The 21568-nt window shown below is 37.8% G+C and overlaps 1 protein-coding gene across 2 annotated transcripts in view; it reads left to right on the top strand.

The window, feature by feature from the left end:
* The first annotated feature begins 5049 nt into the window (after window positions 1-5049).
* Window positions 5050-21568, top strand: part of cdc73.S (cell division cycle 73 S homeolog) — a 44638-nt gene continuing 28119 nt past the window's right edge. The window contains exons 1-10 of one of the 2 annotated variants that reach the window (XM_018259339.2): window positions 5050-5377; window positions 10502-10607; window positions 11877-11946; window positions 12935-12997; window positions 13123-13175; window positions 13930-14018; window positions 15284-15500; window positions 17105-17203; window positions 17349-17427; window positions 18475-18539. In XM_018259339.2, coding sequence (XP_018114828.1) covers window positions 5247-5377; window positions 10502-10607; window positions 11877-11946; window positions 12935-12997; window positions 13123-13175; window positions 13930-14018; window positions 15284-15500; window positions 17105-17203; window positions 17349-17427; window positions 18475-18539 — 972 coding nt within the window. In that variant the 5' untranslated portion in view covers window positions 5050-5246. 2 annotated transcript variants of the gene reach the window in all.

Below are 21568 nucleotides of genomic sequence, written 5' to 3'. Positions count from 1 at the left end.
TGGTGAGCAACATGTTGCTCCTGAGCCACCTGTTGGGGAACCACTGTATTATAGCGCCCACAAGATATGCAGTGCTATATATTAGAAGAACACTGAACCCCCCAGCTATTGTATGTTCTTATATGGGCATAGCAGTGACCTCCAGCACTCATTTAGTATACTGGTATAATAGTGACATTGAGTACAGCACTTGAATGGCAGCTGATATTGTCATATTATTCATTGTGTTATTTCAAACACAAAGCCAATTATATTTTAAGCCCTTTTACCTATGTGTATACATCTGTGTTATTACTAGTGTTTCCTTGATTGTTCTCCACTATCTGGTTCCAAGTATAACACACATATACCATACAAGATTTCCACACTAGTATCAGATTTCATTTACCAGATGAAACAAAGGTCCCAGAATAACTCTTATTTGTATCAGAATAGTACTCTGAGCACAGTTGCAATTTACATACATACCATATTTAGTGGTTTCTGAGATACAGTATAAGCAGTTTTAGACTGCTAATGCCAGGTGAATCTTTGTTGAGTTAAAAGCCTGTTAGCAGTCTAAACCTGCACAAATATAAACAAATGGGAAAAAATTGTAAGAAGTACTCTGACATTACATCAATTCACTTTTGGGGTTTTGATCCACTGTAACATTACATTGTGGGGGACTGGTCCAATTTTGGGATTTTTGGGATTATGGTGGCTGTGAACTGGTTGAACCTATTTTTATTACCATGTAAAGCAAACAAATAACAGTATGATATATATATATATATATATATATATATATATATATATATATATATATATATATATATATATTAGATTAAAATAGTTTAACTAAAGGAAGCTGAGCTATGGTGTTTGGCACCATTATATGTTAATACAGAAACAGAAAGGTAGAGGAAGTACAGACAGAATTAGTTTCATAAAAGATCAGGTAGCCCTCTAGGGACATCTGCAGGCAAATTGGTGAATCTTCAGGCACATGTAAAAATGGAAGATTTTCAAAACATTTCTAAAAATCTACAACCAATACCTCATGTACAACCTGGAAAGCCTTCCGTTTTCATTAGAACATCCGACACGTCGCATGCGTTTAGTTGCATTGCGATGTGTCCGCTCCAATCGCGTCATCAAGTACTATCCTTAGGGCAAAATTCCGCAGGAGATTTTGTAGGATCGACAGATCACATCCTACAAGTCAAATGTCATATGGATCAAAATATATTGGGACTGAAACAAAAATCTGCAAAATACATGGAAGAATTTTCATGAGATTGACAATTGTCAGATACAAATGCTAAGTCTTTATCCGACGAGATCAAATCTGATGGTTTCTGACTTTTTTTCCCCATAAAAATACATTATGTTTTGGATGTAGATGCAAGAACAAACCACACAATACAACTTTATCTGATCCGTCTTTACATTCTAGCTATAGGGGGGGTCTGATTTTGTAGGATCCTACAAATCTTGTGCTTTTGAGTGACAAGCTCAGATAAAATTTGACCCACAAAATCTGATGATCAAAAAGTTTAGCCCTTAGGTGACACTGCATAAAGATGTTCAGGTGAATCTGAAGAAACCCCTTTATTGCTAGTTAGAGAATGGCTGAGGTACCATGTACTAGAAGTATAGGTAAGAAATCTAATTTGTGAAACTGGAGTAGCATGTAGCAGGCTCTGAAAAATATTAAACGGAATGGCAGATGAACCAGACATACAGCACTGGTCCACTGGTTTTATGGTAGGACTACATGGACGTTTTCGGCGCGATCTGACGCTGCAGTCGCGTCGGATCAACACTGCGACACCATTCGACAATGCATTCACTTACCTTATTTTTGTCGCATGCAACTTGTCGCAGGTGTTTGGAATTATTTCTTAAAGGAGAAGGAATAGCATTTTACAATTGGGGTGCCAAAAGTTAGGCACCCCCAAGTGAGTTTTTTACTTACCTGACACCCTGGGCCGGTGCTCCTATCAGCAGAAAACCGCACCAGCCTGGGGTTTTTCTAGCGAGCACCACAGAGAGATCCTCTTCTTTAAATTTTCTGGGGCAGACGCATGCGCCGTAGAGCGTAATAGCCGGCTTTTTCGTTAAAGTCCGGCTTTCCGCTCTACTGCGCATGCACAACTGCGAGAAGACACAAAGTAGCAGGAAGAGGATCTCTCCATGGTGGTCACTAGAAGAACCCCAAGCCCAGGGTGTCAGGTCTATTCTCAAAGTCACTGAGGCTTCTTGCTACAGGAATAGTCGAAATGTATTTTTGACTGAACACATGGGTTTAAAGCAGAGATTCTAAGGTATAGAGTAGAGGCCGAGGAAGTGCATTTAAGTTCAGGGAACCCCTGATGGCACAATGTTTTGGATCATACTTTATCAGCTCTGACAAATATTCTCTTGTGACATGCTTAAATAAACAAGCCACTGTTCCCACTAACTCCCACGTGTTACAGCTAACATTGGCTGGTTACTCTACTTTTTGGTCACTGGGCCACCCATACAAGGGGTGAGAACCACAGAGAGGGTGGCTGCTTATCAAGAAAACATTCAGACAGGTGCATCTCTGATGACAGGGGAAGCTAAATGTAGCAGTTGGAGACAATTTATAAGTGGCCGGCATACCTAAAAACAAACACATAATATGCATTTATATACAGAAACTGAGATTTCATTAAGTGAAGTCCTTTTAACCCAACATGGCCAATCTCTGCCTGCTTCTGTGCTGTCAGCACCCAATAGGGGATCCAGAAAATAATTAGGGTGTATTCTCTGAAGCCATATCTTCTTTAGTATGAAACGACTGTACACAAAACTGTTATTTTATGTACATACTTAAAATGTTGCCTTTAGTTGTCCTTAGACCTGCAATACAACGATCAAGAAGGTTAAATTATTTATTGCTCTCAATTTACTCAATTGTGGTATGGGTTATAAAAAAGGGTAGTAACTTCCCTAGCAGCTGAGGTTGCCACCTGGTTGGTAAAAATGACGGTTGACCCCTATGTTATCAATAGGGAAAAAATATATATATATGAAGGCCAGTATTTTTTCCGGAAAAGGTGGCAACCCTAGCTGCCCATCACTTGCTATGCACATTAATATACATTCAATTCCTATACATGTTGAATATCCCTACAGTTTTCATAGCAAGAGAGCATACACTGCTTACAGGGACATTTAGAGGTGTATTTATTCACTTTGGAGTTTGAACACAATCCTCAACAGTGATGTTGCCCATAGCAACCAACCAGCAATTAAATATGAACAGTCACCTACAAGTAGGATTGCCACCTTTTCCGAAAAAAATACCGGCTTTCCTTTATATTTATAATTTTTCCCTATTAATAACATTGGGATCAACAATCATTTTTACCAGCCAGGCCGGTAAAATACCAGCCAAGTGGCAACCCTACCTACAAGTTAAGGTGGCCATACACGGGCAGATTTTTTACTTCCAAACAACCGATTCCGGAACGTTCCGATAATATCGATAACCTATTGGATGGTTGATGGTGTACGAACGATCATCGGACGAACAATCATCTCGACATTATCGTTCGCAAAATTGATTGGATGAGTTTAAAAATTTTAGTCGTTCAGGTATAAAATCCCTCTTTGCGCATGTCAGGATTGTAGCACAAGCCAACAAACATATAAGGAACAACGAACATATACGGAAGGACCCAAACGTTCTTTGCTGAAATCTTCATTTGTGACCATATAGTTACATAGTTACATAGTTAAATTGGGTTGAAAAAATACAAAGTCCATCAAGTTCAACCCCTCCAAATGAAAACCCAGCATCCATACATACACCCCTCCCTACTTTTAATTAAATTCGATATACCCATACCTATACTAACTATAGAGCTTAGTATCACAATAGCCTTTGATATTATATTATATGAACTATGTAAAGAAATAAATTAATGCTGACTGCCGGAATGTCACCCTATCACCTCATATGTGAAAGAAGTTTATTATGCCATAGCAAGACATAAATCCATATGTCTGCATGGAGCAGGGAAGGAGAAATTGACTATATACTACAGACAGTGATACAATGCTAGCACCACTCCTCGTTTGTTGAACAACGTTCGTCCGCACACGAAGCAAACAATACGATTATATCTGTTCGTATAATCGTTCTCCGTGGATGGCATATCGTATGGTAAAATAATCGTCAGACGATTGTTCATCGCAGAATGATAAAAGTATGCCCGTGTATGGCCACCTTTAGAAAACAAAAGCAATTGTCTGATTGGTTGTTATGGTCAACATCACCGGTGATGGTTGCCTCCAATGTTAATATATACGTATAAAACACAAAAGCCATGAATATCTTGTAAATGATATCCTTATAAATGGTGAGTTCTGATGTCATCAGTTATAAACGGTGAGTTCTGATGTCATTTCTGTCACATAACTCACTGAAACTTGTGTATTATAATAAATAAAGTACCCCCAGTTGCAAAATATGAGGATATAAGAAGTTACCTCAGAGTTCCATGACCTGTATGAAAACCCTCGGCCTTCGGCCTCTTGTTTTTATATGGTCATGAAACTCCTCGGTAACTTATAATATCCTTATATTTTACAAGAGGGGGTACTTTATTCACTATATAATCTCTCTTGTGCGCACAAGTTTATTTGTCTATAAATTTGGGATATTTCCATGGAAAGATAAAAAATTAATATCCAAGGCCGGGACCCCAAAGTACTGAGTTCATAGATATCCAACCTACAACAACCTCTCTGGTGGGAATGGATGCTGGGAGCTGCAGGACTGCAAGAAACTACAACTATCTCATTGTAGAACAAATAATACTTCTATTTCGCTTTAACCATAAATTTATATAGTGGGGCTCAGTGGGTTCCCCATGCAAGCACCCTGTCTGCAATTAACCATGTTGAACAGGTAGATTTGTTTGCGCTACTAAGTTACCCATTCATACAGGTACACTACCACTAGTAGGCAAAAGAACGCGCATGCGTGGGGCCTGCACTTGTAAACAGGCATTTTCTGGGACACCTCTGGGTTCTGCGTCCTTGTTATAGAAGGCTCAGACCATCTCTCGGGCAGGTCGGCACTTTGGTCCTGTGTGAGATTTGAGCAGGCATTGCGTGGGGCAGCAGGGCCTTCTGGGTCCTTGCTGTTGTCGGAACAGGCTTTCGAGCAAGACCACTAGAAGGTTGTACGCATCCTCGGGAGTAGTGAGGAGGCGGAGGAGGAGAAGATGGCGGACGTGCTGAGCGTTCTGCGTCAGTACAACATCCAAAAGAAGGAGATCAACGTGAAAGGAGATGAGGTTATCTTCGGGGAGTTCTCCTGGCCCAAGAATGTTAAGACCAACTATGTCATTTGGGGGTGAGTATCGCGCAGAAGTGGGGCAATCGCTGTCCTTCCCCAGTGTGTGTGTGGTCACCGGGCATGTGCAACATGTACCTTATGCCTCCTCATGCTGCTGCTGCTGCTTTTAATCGCAAACTTGCGCCTCATTGCAGGATTCAGGAGATCACTCCAACCGGTCACTTCTGTGCTCCCTGTTCAGCTGCAACTCCCAGCATCCCTTAATAGCAGCGAGGGGTTCAGGGAGTGTGTGCCAACAGCTGTTTATGAGCAGAAATAAAACCCCACTGATTATAGAGTATCTGTAGCGTCTTGGATTGCTGTACTGCAACTCCCAGCATCCCAGGTCAGACTTATTCTGCCTCTGCTGGGAGTTCAGCAATAGCTGCAGAGCCCACTTCAGTCACTGTGTAAGTCTACACACATACTCTCCACTTGGACCAATGGGCTAACACTTACTTTGGGTTTTCTTCTTGTTTATTTCATGGTTGGTTCAGCATTACATTGCAACTCCCACAGCTTCCATGTCTTGTGTGTCTGCGTGTGTTTATAACGAGTGACTGACGGCATGTGTCTATTGTAGCTAAATGTGTCTACCGTGAAGTTGCTAAACTACAAATCTCTGCATGTGTGAAGGTGGCCAAAGACGCAAAGATCCGCTCGTTTGGCGACATCGCCAAATGAGCCGATCTTTCCCCGATATGCCACTAACCGGCATGGCTATATCAGGGGTAATCTGAACGTTCGGCCCTATGGCCGATCGGATTATGATGAGAGCGCAATGGGCTCCGGCGGGAAGGTTGGGACAAAATCAAACCTGTCCGATCGACCAAACAAACGATCTCCGCCAGACGAAAAATGTCATGACGCACGGTCTGATAATAGCACGAGTGCTCGATTTGTACGATAGGATCTTTGCGTCTATGGCCAGCTTTAAGCTTTTTAGAACACGCAAAGGACTCTGGGAGCTTTAGTCCAGGAGAGGCTGTGCTTTGCACTCCTATTTGGAAATGTAATATGTTTGTAAAAACATTCACAAACACCTTTGCGAACATTAGCGACCACGCTTGCATAATTTTTGACTGCTCAACGACTTCCTCGCAAAGTTTGCAAACGTTTGCAGTGTATATAATAACATTTTGCTAAACTTTTTTTGCTACAAAATATTTAACGAAACTCCAAAGTAGGTTTGCAATGCAATAAAAGCCTAGTGAAGAATATTCCATAGCAACAGGTGAATTTTATTTGCAAAGTTTTGCTCTTTGAGAATTGTTACGTTTCCTCCGTTGTATTTATGTTTTTGTGTTTGCATCTAATAGCTATAGTAAAGGCCACATCAAAAGGTATATATAGTTACAAATAACAGATTTTTTTTAATGCATGTAAATAAGAGAAGCAGCTTTCAAATGCTGTACAGTTTTTATTTCTCTTATTTTAAAGGGCAAGTCAACCCCAAAAAGAAAATAAATGCCTAATAAAAGTAAACATAATTCTAAGCAACATTCCAAAGTACATTTATTAAATATTTTCAGTGCTTTTAACGTTGTAAAAACAATTGCTATTGATAGCAGCATTTGCTTAACTCCTCGTAACTTTTTAAAACCATGTTGCAAAAGTATTGGACAAAATCAGGTCTGTTAATCAGCTGCCTTCTTTTACATTGTCCCAAAAGTCTGAGCCATAATGAATGTATAATCCAATTCAAGCACAGGATACACTGTAGATAACAGATCAGTTCTGAAGAATCCCATTTTACTACTACAGAGCTTATCTGTTATCTGCTGTGTATCCTGTGCCTCTTCTCCTTTTTCATCTTTGAATGTCTGCCCCCATGGCTACACAGCAACATGTTTATATAAACTATAGTAGTCTTTCTGAAGCAAACACACCGGTTATACCAGTGCACAGCAACACTACAATATATTTTCATTACTTTAAAACACTTTAATGTTTTGGTGTTACTATTACTTTAATTCTGGAGATAGATACCTGGAAAATGCAGGTAAAATTGCCATGCAATGCTGCTCTCCCCCCCCCCCCCCATGCTGTTTATTTTTTTTTTCCCTAAAAAGAGAATTTGTTGTTACATATTGGCCCCACAAAGTGAATACATTTTTCCTTCCACTTTATATATGCACTCTAATATATTTAATGTAGGTTCATGTTGAGACTCTCTAGCTCACTGTCCCTAGCAACCAGAATATGGCTGAACATCAGTTTGAAGCATAATCTGGAGAATAAAAAACCTTCAAATTAGCTTTTAGTATGAGGAAGAGAGTGAAGTTCTGTGACCATTTGGATTTCATTTTTATTATGGGGTTTTTGTAATTTAGCTTCTTATTCAGCAGTTCTCCGGTTTGCATTTTCATCGGTCCAAGTTGCCCTAGTAACTCTGCACTGAATTGAATAAGAGACTGAGATATGTATATGAGAGGGCATGAATAGATAGACGTGTAATAAAAATAAACAGCAATAAATTTGTAGCCTTACAGGGCATTTGTTTTTAGAAGGGGTCCGTGATCCCCCATTGAAAAGACAGAAAGAGTTAGGAGAAGGCAAATTATAAGACTATAAATAATAAATAATGAAGACCAATTGAAAAGTTGCTTAGAATTAGCAATTCTGTAACATACTAAAAGTTTAAACTACCCCCTTAAACTGACTTTTAGTACATTATAAAATGTCCCAGAATATCACTCTCTACATGATATTAAAAGTTATCTCAAAGGTGAACAACCCCTTTAACAAGTGCATTTCTGATTAAAGGGATAGTTTGTCCTCAAATAAACTTTGAGCATGGTGTATATAGTATTTTAAGACCGTATGAAATCATTTTTTAAAATAGCTTGTGTGTTAATTACCTTAGCAGGGAGGCATTATTGTAGTAAGAATGAATCGAATGCAAAAAAAATGCTAGAAATAAGAAATAATGCAAAATAAGAAACTTCTCACTTCGGTCTATTTTTATCACCATCCATCCTCCCTATATCTATCCATCCATCTAATATGCATAGTGACAGATGTGAATTTAATTCTCCTTTCATGTTTATGAGGCAATTGCGCTCTCGGCACTAGAAGAGCCAAATTTCCAGTTTAAAGGAACAGTTCAATGTGAAAATAAAAACTGAGTAAATAGGCTGTGCAAAATAAAAAAATGTATCTAATATAGTTATATAGGCAAAAATGTAATGTAAAAAAGGCTGGAGTGACTGGATGTGTAACATAATAGCCAGAACACTACTTCCTGCTTTTCAGCTCTAACTCTGAGCTTGTCAGTGACTTGAAGGGGGGCCACATGGGACATAACTGTTCAGTGAGTTTGCAATTGATCCTCTGCATTCAGCTCAGATTCAAAAGCAACAGATATGACCCATGTGCCCCCCCCCTTCAAGTCTCTGATTGGTTATTGCCTGGTAACCAGTCAGCGTAAACAAAGACAGCTGAAAAGCAGGAAGTAGTGTTCTGGCTATTATGTTAGACATCCAGTCACTCCAGCCTTTATACATTACATTTTTGCCTAACTAACTAACTATATTATAAAATATTTTATTTTGCACAACCTATTTACCCAGTTTTTATTTTTATACTGAACAATTCCTTTAGTGACCTGAAATTCATCTCTTAAAGTTATAAGGAGTTGCTTTTTGCTGGTAAATCGGGGGCTGCTGCCTCAACTCACCTCATGGCAGCTGCGCCTCTGCCCAGTGCTGTTTTAAATTGTGAATGTGTTTCTTTAGTTCTGCATTATGTTAAAGTGGACCCGTCACCCAAGCAAAATTATTCCAAATCCTATTTTATCATGTTAGTCAAGCAAAATGAACTTTAATTACACTGTGTAAATTATTTGAATATTGTTTCCATCAGTCTGGGAATTCAAAATTATAGCAACCAGGAAGGAGCCATTTTGTGGACACTGTTATTAAGGCAATCCTTACATAATCTCAGAATCTTGTTTGTGCACCAGGGGACAGGGACCCAATGCCCATCACCATGCACTGGTTACACAATTAAATCGTTAAGAGAGCTGGGGGAATGTGGGGAGAGCGGTGACATCTAGGAAGTGCTGAATGGAAAGTGAAAGTAATTGCTTGCCCCGCCTCTATGCCTAGGCATAGAGGTGGGGTAGGCAATATTTGATTGACAGCTGATATTTTTAAATGAGTTTACAACAGCTATAAATGCTTTATTAAAAAAAAGAAATTGGATTTCAGGTTTAATTTAAAAAGGACTTTTATTATACAGATTTTCATGTCTGGGTGACGGGTCCACTTTAAAGGGTTTGTTCACCTTCCAAAACTTCTTTTTGCTACATTGATACAATTAGTTGATCCATTTCTCAGCAGTATCTGTGGAATATTAGCAACTATTGTATCAATTCTAACAGCTGCCCTTTAATGAAACTCAGATTCTGCTCAGCAGGGACAAAGATAACAAATGTATCAACTAAATATCAATTTAGAACAGTTCTGGTCAGTGACCCCTCCCCCCCGTGTTTTTAGAAGGAGAAAAATGAAACTTTAAACTTCAACTCGTATCTACTCGTATCTCCTATTACCAGTGCATTTATAGGAGCATTTATTTAGCTCTTATGGTATTGCGTAACTAAGGGGGAGATTTATCCAAATGTGAGATTAGAACTGTCCACAGTAAAACTCACCCATTTTCTATTCATTCCCATGGGATTTTTATAAAACATATTTACCAAATGATGAACTTAATTGACAAAAACAATTCCCATAAGAATTAATAGAACATGCGTGAGATTTTCTGTGGTGAGTTCTAATCTCGCATTTGGATAAATCTGTGTCATCCTGTGTTTCAAACAACATAGGTTGGTCAAGCAAACCTGTTGCTTGACCAACCTGTAGCCAGGCAGTTCATTGAATTCATGAGTCTAGAGCTTATAAATTTAAACTGCAAATTCAACAAAATATAAAAAATCCCTATAAGAAACAAATCATATTGTTTGTGTGAACATGAATATGCCCAGCTATGCAGAATACATTGTTACTTTATAAATATAGGCAAGCAGTCTTCAACATGTAGTGGTGTTTAATAGATATTGCTTTAAATAGTGCATGTGCCTTATATTTATTTCCATATGAATTGCTAATAAACATGATCTTAATTGTTTTAATGCAGGACAGGAAAAGAAGGGCAGCCCAGAGAATATTATACACTAGACTCCATTTTGTTCTTGCTCAATAATGTGCATCTTTCTCATCCTGTGTACGTCCGACGTGCTGCGGTAAGTGGTACAAAAAAAATGAAATAATTTAAATAAATGGCTTTATTACATTTTCACCTGTTTTACTGTGTAAATATATACATATGGGCATGCTTATAGTAGTCATGTGACTTCAGCAGTATTACAGTAATCTAAAGTAAGTGCAGGTAGTAATCCATTATACAGAAACCAGTTTTCACGAAAGCTCCATATTAGGGAAAGTCATTATCAAGTCTGATTTAAGTCAGCAATTCTTATTTTATGACTAAGTAATGTTGAGAAAAATTATGGAAACACCCCTTATCTACAAAACCCCAGGTCCTTAAGTATTCTAGGCAATCGATGGCTTACCTATATAGTGTTACCTTAGGCATGCCATGACTAGGTCCTAGGCTTTACAGACTAGGTGCTGGAATTCTCTTGTTTAAGGGTTGTGGCAGACAGGCAGATTTGGGGAGATTTAGTCACCTGGCGACTAATCGCCTCTTCTGAGTGGCGACAATCTCCCCGAACTGCCTTCCGTCTGCCTTACGCAAGAGGCAATTCTTCATTCAAGCAGGCGGAAGGCAGTTCAGGAAGTTTGTCGCCACGCAGAAGAGGCAATTAGTCGCCTGGCGACTAAATCTCCCCAAATCTGCCCGTCTGCCCCAACCCTAATACTTCTAGATAAATGATTAATCTAGAAAACTTGGCAAAGTAAGTACTGATATCAGCAATTGGTTCAGGTAATTCATTTAAAACCACCAAGTGTTGTTTTGAAGTCCTTGATATACATCAACATGAAGTGCATTTCATATGATGGGAGTCTCTCCTCATTTGTATGTAAAGTGGAAACAGTCGTGGAAAGGAACCCAGTTTTTCTCCTAAAATAATACTCTCTAGAGTTGCATTCACACACTGGGTGTTATAGCGTAGCCAGGGTAGTTGCTGACCAGATCCCATGTACAGACCACTTATGGCTTTATTGGGGCTCATCAATATAGTGCAAGGTTTTTATGATCAGTGTATGCAAAGCCAGGGAAGTGAATCCATATGAAATGGATTTCAACCAAGGAGACCCTCTCCTCATTTGTAAGCAGATCAAAAAGTAAAGAAAATTATTTTTCCCTCTCTCCTAAAACTTTCATATTAACAGAATACCCTGTAGGCTACATAACCAACCGCTGAGATTCCTGGATTTCCCTTCTGATATTCATCAGACAATTGTAATTATAAGTTGTAATTTTCACTGAATATATTTTGGGAAGGATATATATTTTTAAATTTTAATTTTCTGTTCACCTTCCGCAGACTGAAAACATTCCTGTGGTTAGAAGACCTGATCGAAAAGATCTCCTTGCATACTTAAATGGAGAAACATGTAAGTGCCAGTGACTTCATACTGTTCACTACCTTTTTCTGAATTCACTATCATTATAAAACTACAATTGTGATTTTACAGGACCAGTAACAGAAAACAACAGAAAACAATGAAGTGAAAGTCATTTTACATTACATGTATGGGATCCGTTATCTGGAAACCCGTTATCCAGAATGTTCCGAATTATGGGATTCCCGTCTCCCATAGACTCCATTTTATCCAAATAATCCAAATTTTTAAAAATGATTTATTTTTCGCTGTAATAAAACAGTACCATGTACTTGATCCAAATTAAAGCAATACCGACAAGTTCCTATAAAAATCATAGAAACGTGTCCATATCTAGGAGCTGGTGCATACTGAATAGTTTCCACTAAAAGCCGCCCCCAGCCCTGTGGAAAGATCTATTCTGGAAAACCCCAGGTCCCGATCATTCTGGATAACCTGTCCCATACCTGTACCAACAATTGGCATGCAAACGATTATGAACCATTTCTAAAGTGTATATTTGTATTTGGATATGCCTGTAGTTTTTCTGGTAGGGCTCAATTGGGAAGCCTATGATTAAGTGTCCATTGTGACACGAAACGCGTCAGGCAAGAGATGATTGTATAAATAAAGTATCTACTTTTTATCTACAAAACTTTGGTATGATCTATATGTGAGTTACCAGTGTGCCCGGCACCAACACTTATTCTTTGCTCAAGTGGGAGTTCACCAATATGTATTATTTAACGCTTCATTGGACACATCAGAGTTGAGTGGGGCTTGGCTTATGACTTATAGGTCGACATATAGAAAATGGTACAGAACTGTATCAATAAAATCATTTAAAAAATTTAACAAATAGATTTCACACATTGAATGCTTTTGTGTTTTCTAATAAATAACCTGAATTAGAGGTTACTGTACTGAGTTGGCCTTTGAACGTTTGTAATATAGCAGTATATTTGTATCTACATTATCTCAACCATTCTGCTTTCCACAGCATCATCTGCCAGTATAGACAGAAGTGCGCCACTTGAAATTGGTCTTCAGAGATCCACACAAGGTATGTACATAGGAATGTTAATACAATTCTTATTCTCTTGGATGCAAGGATGCCCCTCTAATGCTCTACAAAATCTCTAGCAGCCAGGGAATGAAATGCGTTCATAACAATTATCTTTATTATAGTGAAGAGAGTTGCAGATGAAATATCCGCTGAGGCAAAGAAACCAAGAGTAGAGGTAAGTTTTCCCTTTCTGCGTATTATGAAGGGCTTTCTGGCGGCTTTATTGAAACATACTATGTGATGTTTGATCAATAGTGGGTCTCAATAAAGCCACATTGCTATTAATACCTGAGCCTCCCGTGGATGTGACAGTCATCGCTGATAGCTGGCAAAGTTTATTGCGAGAGTTTTCGGTGGAGAGGCTGCATGTCTTGGGTGAGCTCCTCCAAATTTGCCGTTTCTGGCAGTTTCCCTGGGCTGTTTGCTAATTTATTGCTGCAGATTCAAGAAAAAAGGGCATTACATTTGCTGAGTAGTTAGTTTGGCTAATACTGTATATATTGCAGTGGCTTGATTTTTATATAGTGTTTTTGGTCCTCTAGGACTGGTCTATGCAGATGTTGAACTACCCACCACCCACTAACAGCTGAAGATTAATAACTTGTTATAGTTCCCTTGCTTTAAAATACTTCATTGTTAGTAATAGTATTTGACTTTATGAAAAATATGGTGGCAAGGGAGAGTTTTTTTCTGTTTAAAACCCACATGTGTATTTATATAATTTCTATTTATACAGGCATGAGATCTATTACACACACATACACACAAATAACAGCTCTCTTACTTTTTAAGCAAAACATTCTTTATTTTACTGTTTGACTGATTTTCTATGCATTTAAAAATAGTTCCAAGGATATTGTGATAGCTAAACCATCATATCCATTCTGTTTATGTATTACAAATTAGTAAAAAGTAATAATGTATTTTAGGATGAGGAACGTGTACGTCTTGACAAGGAGCGATTGGCTGCTCGATTGGAAGGCCATAAAGAAGGCATGGTGGCGACAGAACAGATTCGGTAAGTAAAGTGTTAAAATGCTCCAAGCTGGATACCAGTCTGAATTTGTACTTGCCAATAGGCATTTTGTGGGCTCTTGAATTCCGTTAGGAACTTGGGTTGAGCCGAATCCTACTGAAAAAGGCTCAGATTTGAAAGAATCCCAAACCAAATCCTACTTAAATGAAAAATATATTCCCAAAATGAATACTTAAAGTGATACTGTCCTGGGAAACGTTTTTTTTTCTCCAAAATGCATCAGTTAATAGTGCTGCTCCAGCAGACTTCTGCACTGAAATCAGTTTTTCAAAAGAGCAAACGGCTTTTTTTAGATTGAATTTTGAAATCTAAGATGGGACTAGACATGCTGCCAGTTTCCCAGGTGCCCCCAGTCATGTGACTTTTGCTCTGATAAACTTTTGACGATCTTTACTGCTGCACTGCAAGCTGGTGTGCTATCACCCTCCTTCCCCCCCCCCCCCATCAGCCCATCAGCAGAACAGTAGAAAAGTAACCAGATAACAGCTGCCTGATAAATATAAGAACAGCACTCAGTAGTTAAAATCCATGTCCCATTGTGACTCCTTCAGTTACTCTGAGTAGGGGAAAACATAGCCTGTCAGAAAGCACTTCTGTAGTGCAGCACTGGCACTTTCTGAAGCACATGAACAGGCAATATGACTTGATATGGCTGCCTACACAGCAATATTTCAACTAAAAAAAATACATTTGTTTGGGTGAGGAATTAAATTTTACATGGTAAAGTGAATTATTTGCAGTGTAAACATGTGAATAAAACGAAACCATAAAAATTGACAGAATCCATTTAAGCAACAGTTTATATCCTATTAAGTGGCATATATAGTAAAGAATTTTACCCAATTGGTATAGACGCATATTTAAGTAAATACATATATTTAAGTAAATATTGCCCTTTTACATCTCTTGCCTTGAGCCACCATTTTGTGATGGTCTGTGTGCTGCCTCAGAGATCACCTGACCAGAAATACTTCAACTCTAACTGTAACAGGAAGAAGTGTGAAAGCAAGAGACACAACTGTCTGTTAATTGGCTCATATGACCTAACATGTATAGTTTGTTTGGATACCAGGGGGAGGCTATTATATTTAAAAATGGCAAATTTCTATTTTTGATTACCCAATTACTTACAAATGGGTTTAAGTTCTGCTTCAAAATAATTGTATCATAAATTGATATAATGGTTAAAGTTGGTTATTGTGCTTGGACTTCTCCACATATTATTCCTGTATATTCTTACCTTTCAGATCACTCTCAGAGGCTATGTCCGTTGAAAAAATTGCTGCTATCAAAGCAAAAATCATGGCAAAGAAACGATCCACCATCAAAACTGATCTGGATGATGATATAACTGCCTTAAAACAAAGAAGCTTTGTGGATGCTGAAGTCGATTTCACCAGGGACATTGTGAGCAGAGAAAGAGTGTGGAGAACGCGGACAACTATCTTACAGAGCACCGGCAAAGTATGTTTTTTGTGATCTCTCTTTCGCTTTGTTTTCAGATTATATTCTGGTTTATATAGCTACAATTTTTTTCAGTTTTAGTTAGTTAATAATGAAAATAAATGTTATTCTCCATAGGTAAATAGTCTAAACAATAAGCACAAAAGTGACTGCTGCCTCCCAGTTGGGACGCTGTTCCAGTGAGGAGCAAGCTTTTTTGACTTCTTAAACAGCACTGTTTGCACAGGAGGCTTATCTGACAGTAAACCCCATTTACTCTTATTCACTATAGAAGTGCAGGGAAGTTTTACAAGTAGCAGGTTTGAAAAATGGTACTAAACTTAGGCCCTTTCCTATATATCCATAATTTGCTGCATTTCGGGTTGAACCACTTAAATTTAGCTATGTGTTTTTTTTTGGATGGCAGAAGACCATCATGATGTCACTACTGTGTCAGTATTAGGCTGTGCACCAACAATAGTAATCGGATTTGAGACAAAATTTGGTTTAGAACTTGTCATGCATTGTTTTAAAATTGCAAACATTTGGTGGCACATTCACTTAGTTCGAGTGAAGGAATAGAATAAAAAAAACTTTGAATTTCGAATGGTTTTTTTTGGCTATTTCGACCTTCGTCTTCGAATCGAACGATTCAAACTAAAAATCGTTCGAATATTCGACCATTCGATAGTCGAAGTACTGTCTCTAAAAAAAAACTTCGACCCCCTACTTCGCCACCTAAAACATCCCGAAGTGCAATGTTAGCCTATGGGGAAGGTCCCCATAGGCTTTCTAACAATTTTTTAGTAGAAGAAAAATCGCTCGATCGATGGATTACAATCGATTTAACTATTTGTGGTAAATCCTTCGATATTCGAAGTTGAAGGATTTACATTCGGCAGTCGAATATCGAGGGTTAATTAACCCTTGATATTCGACCATATGTAAATCTGCCCCTTGGTGTTTGCTTCAAATTCTGTCTAGATAAACTGTTTGTCTTGGATTACATTTAAATTCCTTTAGAATTTGATCTAATTCCCATGAATTCTGTACATAATTGTGATCCAGGAAATGCAGCAGTTTTGACTGTCTGATCTTATTGAATTTGTTTCCAAAATGTTGCTATTCAAGGGTCTGTCTATGGTATCAGTGTTTGTGTTATAGTGGATACATAGTTCCTCTGTATCCTTGCACATTATAGCAACGGGGATGCACTGAATACAGGATTTGGTTCAGGATACTGCTGAATCAGACCGCTTTTGCAGGATTCAGATTAAGTTTTCAACTAAATTTATATAGCTGAATGCAAACAAAATTTTGTGCATAATTTGCGCAAATGTTTATATTTAAATCTAAATATACAAATTAAATCTCATCTGTGGTTTGGTATTATGATGGATTAAAAAAGTGGACTCCCTGTATTCCTGATAGCATCTTAATTTTGGCTTAATGCATATAATTTAGTACATTGTTGCATTTTTTTAATCATTGTCCATAAAAGATTAATGGGCAGACATAGAAATGAAGAAGTGTTCTGCTGCATACACTTTTCAGGGACCTGGGTAATAAGTGCTTGTTGAATAGTTCCAGTGCAAAAGTTTTAAAATGATTTGTTTTCCCTCCAGAACTTTGCTAAGAACATATTTGCAATACTTCAGTCTGTGAAGGCTCGCGAAGAGGGCCGTGCTCCTGAGCAAAGACCAACTCAAACCACAGCACCAACTGTAAGTGTCTGTTATATGTAGTGTGTCATCTGGCAGATTACTAGAGCTCTGTAGCTATACATTTAAATCTTCAATTATTGAAAATGTCCTTGTGCATCCACTGAGTGATTTGGAAATATTAAATTTGTATGTTGCTGCTTTGTAGGATCCAGCATTAAGGACCAATAAACCAATCCCAGCAGCTTACAACAGATACGATCAGGAAAGGTTCAAAGGAAAAGAAGGTACGTTGTTAGACTATCTAGATCAGTGCTGTCCAACTGGTGTATCCAGCCTGCAACCCCCCCCCCCCCATTTTTTGGCCCCCACATTGAAAGTCTGCCTGCTGTGATTCCTTACCTTGTATAAACTTTAAAAAGTAAGTACGGAGAAATTAAATGGCCCCTGCATTGTTTACATCTCAAATTCAAACAGAAAACTCATGCATTGTTCACACCTGTAATCCCCCCTGCGTACTCTGCCTACCCTATGTTGCCATACACCAGCCTCTGATTTCACCTTCAAATTCTATAATTTTAAGGATTAATCTTACTTTTGCCACATGTAGATATGTTATTGGATCATTTCTTTTTAATAAATACATGACCAAATAAAATTTTGTTTCGTAGTTTAACCTGGTTTTCTTCATGTACTTTTAGGACTTGTTTGAAAACCAGACTGTTTTAGGTCACATTCATATAAAAAAATTTAAAATTTAAAAGGGTTCATAAACTTTCAAGCACCACTGTATGTAAAGGTATTTCTAACTTTCCATAGTTCCTTAAAAGGTAGAGGAACTTCCTCCTTGGTTAAGTGTTCAGTTTAAATTTTATAATTGCAATTTTTGCCAGTTTTGCAAGGTATTTCCCCATTCTCTGTGTGGATTCTTTGTGCTGATGGTCAGCTGAATCTGTGCTTACATCTCTAACCTTTCTGACCTCCTATGCAACACTGTAATTATTTTGCTTCCAATAAGGATTTGTTGCATCTTAGTTTAGATCAAGTGCTATGTACTGTATTATTATTACAGAGAAAAAGGACATTTTTAAAATGGGGTCGACCTTCCCGTAATTCTGAGCTTTCTGGATAACAGATTTCCTGATAATGTATCCTCTACCTGTAATATGTAAATACACATGAAATGTTTTCTTTTACACTTTTTGTGTTTTTTGTGGTTCATTAATGCTAAAATAAATCTGTCCAACAATGCAAAAGATATTTATTTTGTTTGCAGTTCGTCGAAATGTGTAGATTGAAGGGAAAGTCTTAACTGTTAATTTAATCCTTTTTAGAAACGGAAGGCTTTAAGATTGACACTATGGGAACTTACCACGGCATGACACTGAAGTCTGTGACTGTAAGTCTTAAGATTTGTTACTCTTATTAGAGAAATTAATGTAAATTCCACAAAGACCCAGCTTTATTTTGTCTTATATACATTGCAATATAATATTGCAATCTAAATATGATTGTTAATGTTTCCTAACCTACAGTAAGTTAAAGTGTCTTAGTATTTGGCATGTAAACTGCTTGCGCTGTCAGAAAATATGAGATTCGCCATTATTCAGCATACTTAGAGCATCACTGAGTCTGTCTTGTATGCTACAATATGTTTTGGCCTTTCCCTTTCAAAGATTAGAGTTTGGGTCTGATGATCGAGAAGTGAAAGCTATGCAAGTCAACACTTGTTGCCGTTGGTTTTTAAATAGACCTGGCACAGCCTTGATGCATGTTTAAGATTATGGTCTTGCAAGGAAAATTAATGTTCTTTACACAGCTTTATTTTGTAGATGTGTAAAACCCACCATTTGCATAGAATGCTGGTGGAAGAAAAACTGATTGCATGCTGCCAACCCAAGTTTGCATTTTCTGTCCAAAATCCATTCTGTGGCACAGTTACAAGCAGATCCTGTTCTGTCAATGCATACACATGTGGCCAAATTTTCTCCCCTCCTGTAAACATAGCTTTTATCTCTGATTACCTAATCCTGGTTTAACCATTTATTTTTTCTATGCACTGCATAAAAAGGTATGGTCATCATGGTAGCTCAGTGGTTAGAGTTGCTACCTTGCGGTCTTGTATGATTTCCTGTTTTTATCCACACTTCGAAAACAAAGGATAATTTGCTCCTGTTAACTGACTATAATGTATGTGATCAGGATCTTGGATTGCAAGCTGCACTGGGGCAGCCACTGATGCAAATGATGATTTATTTTGTATAAATGTGTCCATTTTCAACTGTGACTTCTGCTGCAAAGGTGTATCTTACCTTAAATGTTTCTGGAATTTTTGGGTTTAGAAATGATTTATGTTTTTTTATCATGGCCACTTGGCGGTAGTATGATCCCATTATTTCTTTCTAATGGCGTTTCAATGGTTTGATATTTCTTTAAATGGTCTTGATGTAATTTGGAGTAATTTCTTTTACTCCTTATGTCCAAAAAACAGCCTGTTCTTCAGTGTGTTTATCACTTCTACTCAACAAATTCTGAACTACTTGCTCATTTGCTAACACATATATCTGCACAAGTATAGCAATTAATTAAATATTTCACATCATTAAACTTCCTTTACCTACTCTTATTACTGATTGGTTGCTTTGTAGGTTCCCACCCTCATGCAAATTTAAAAATGGTCTTTAACTTTTTTCTTTCTGGAATACCACTTTCTCTCCAGTTGTGGGATCTGCAGTTTTAGACTGACACACTGAAAACAGGGATAGTTTGGAAGGTGCTCTGCTGAAAATGGGGATTTATGTGGGATTTTTTGGAGGTTTATACCTGATATAGTCCTGACTTGCTTTTGCATTATAAAGGCTGGGGCAGGATATGAGAATTGGGCCTGCATATACTGAGGATGCATAGAATCCATACATCTTGAATTCAAAATTCTTCATAAACTATTTGGCCCGTACTGCATCAGATCTAAAGACTAATCCAGGTTCTCTTATCCAGATAAGAGAACCTTGGGTTTTCCAGATCTTTCCTAGTTTGGGTCTTTATACCTTAAGTCTACTAGAAAATCATGTAAACATTTAATAAACACAATAGGCTGGTTTTGCTTCCAATAAGGATTAATTATATCTTAGTTTGGAACAAGAACAAGGTATTGTTTTATTTTAACAGAGAAAAAGGAAATTGTTTTTAAAAATTTGGATTATTTTTATGAAAGTGGAGCCTATTAGAAACAGCCTTTCTGTAATTTGGAACTCTCTAGATAATGGGTTTCCGGATAATAGATCTGGCACCTGTATTTAGAAATGGCAACAATTGTAAACAAAAAAAAGTGTTTCCTTCAGTTGCCCAGATAAGTGTCATAGAACAAGGTTCAGTCTCAGAGAGACTGTAAAGTAAAAGTCCACAGCATAAAATAGTGGGTGCTGGCAATCAAGGGGTTAAAACAGCTGCTGATATTCATTTTATTTAATATGTTGTTACAAATGTTTATCATGCACCTTGCATTTTAGTAAAATCAATATGGAGAGAAATGAGATCGGGTTCTACTGACACGAGACGCTCCCAGTTGCAGGCCATGAATAAAGCAGCACAAAGTGGCTCCTTAGGGCTCTTCAATGAGAGAATTAGACTTGGCCCTGTTATTCTACAGCATTCTGATTGGCTTCATTAAGTGGTTGCATTTCCGCTAACTCGTTCTCAGTCTTGATTTCAGACTTGCCTGTTATTTGTATCTGGGGGATCGGTAAAAACTTTCAGTCCTATTTATTACTATTACCAAGTCGTCTGTATCTTAGTATGCGTGGCCTTGTTAAATAAAAATTCATAAGCTCATACAAAAATCTCATCCGCTGGGTATTATTCTGCAGCTTCACTCATCCAAATACTTCTGAAATAACGGCGGCGTGGAATGCATTAGCACTTAGTAGTAAATTCTATGGTTAGATCAGAAAAGTGGCTGAATTACCCAGCAAAACAAAGCCTTACTATCATTCAGTATGAGTCTTCTCACGAGGCTGTCAAAATTTAAATACTTTGCAGCGAGCTCCGAGAATGGTTTCCATGGTAATATTGTACGGCCGCATTAAGGCTTTCATCTAAGAGCATTTTGTGATGAATGTCACATTTTACTTTTGTTCTCCCCAAAATGATCCGACACTGATATCAATAATATTTGTAAGCAAAATTGCTCAGCTACAAAATGTATAGAGGGAGTTGTTGAGCAAGATCTCTTTCATATTTATTATCCAATGGTACCTTTTAAACTGTTGTATATTATAAGCGTATGGTTTTGCCAGTTTGGTTCACTTGTCCTTTAAAGGAATTGTTCAGTGTAAAAATAAAAACTGGGTAAATAGGCTGTGCAAAATAAAAAATGTTTCTAATATAGTTAGTTAGATGTAATGTAAAAAGGCTGGAGTGACTGGATGT

Source organism: Xenopus laevis, chromosome 4S, assembly GCF_017654675.1.
Source record: "Xenopus laevis strain J_2021 chromosome 4S, Xenopus_laevis_v10.1, whole genome shotgun sequence".
NCBI lineage: Eukaryota > Metazoa > Chordata > Amphibia > Anura > Pipidae > Xenopus > Xenopus laevis.
Note: the sequence above shows the minus strand (reverse complement) of the source record. Positions and strands in the feature narration are given on the sequence as shown.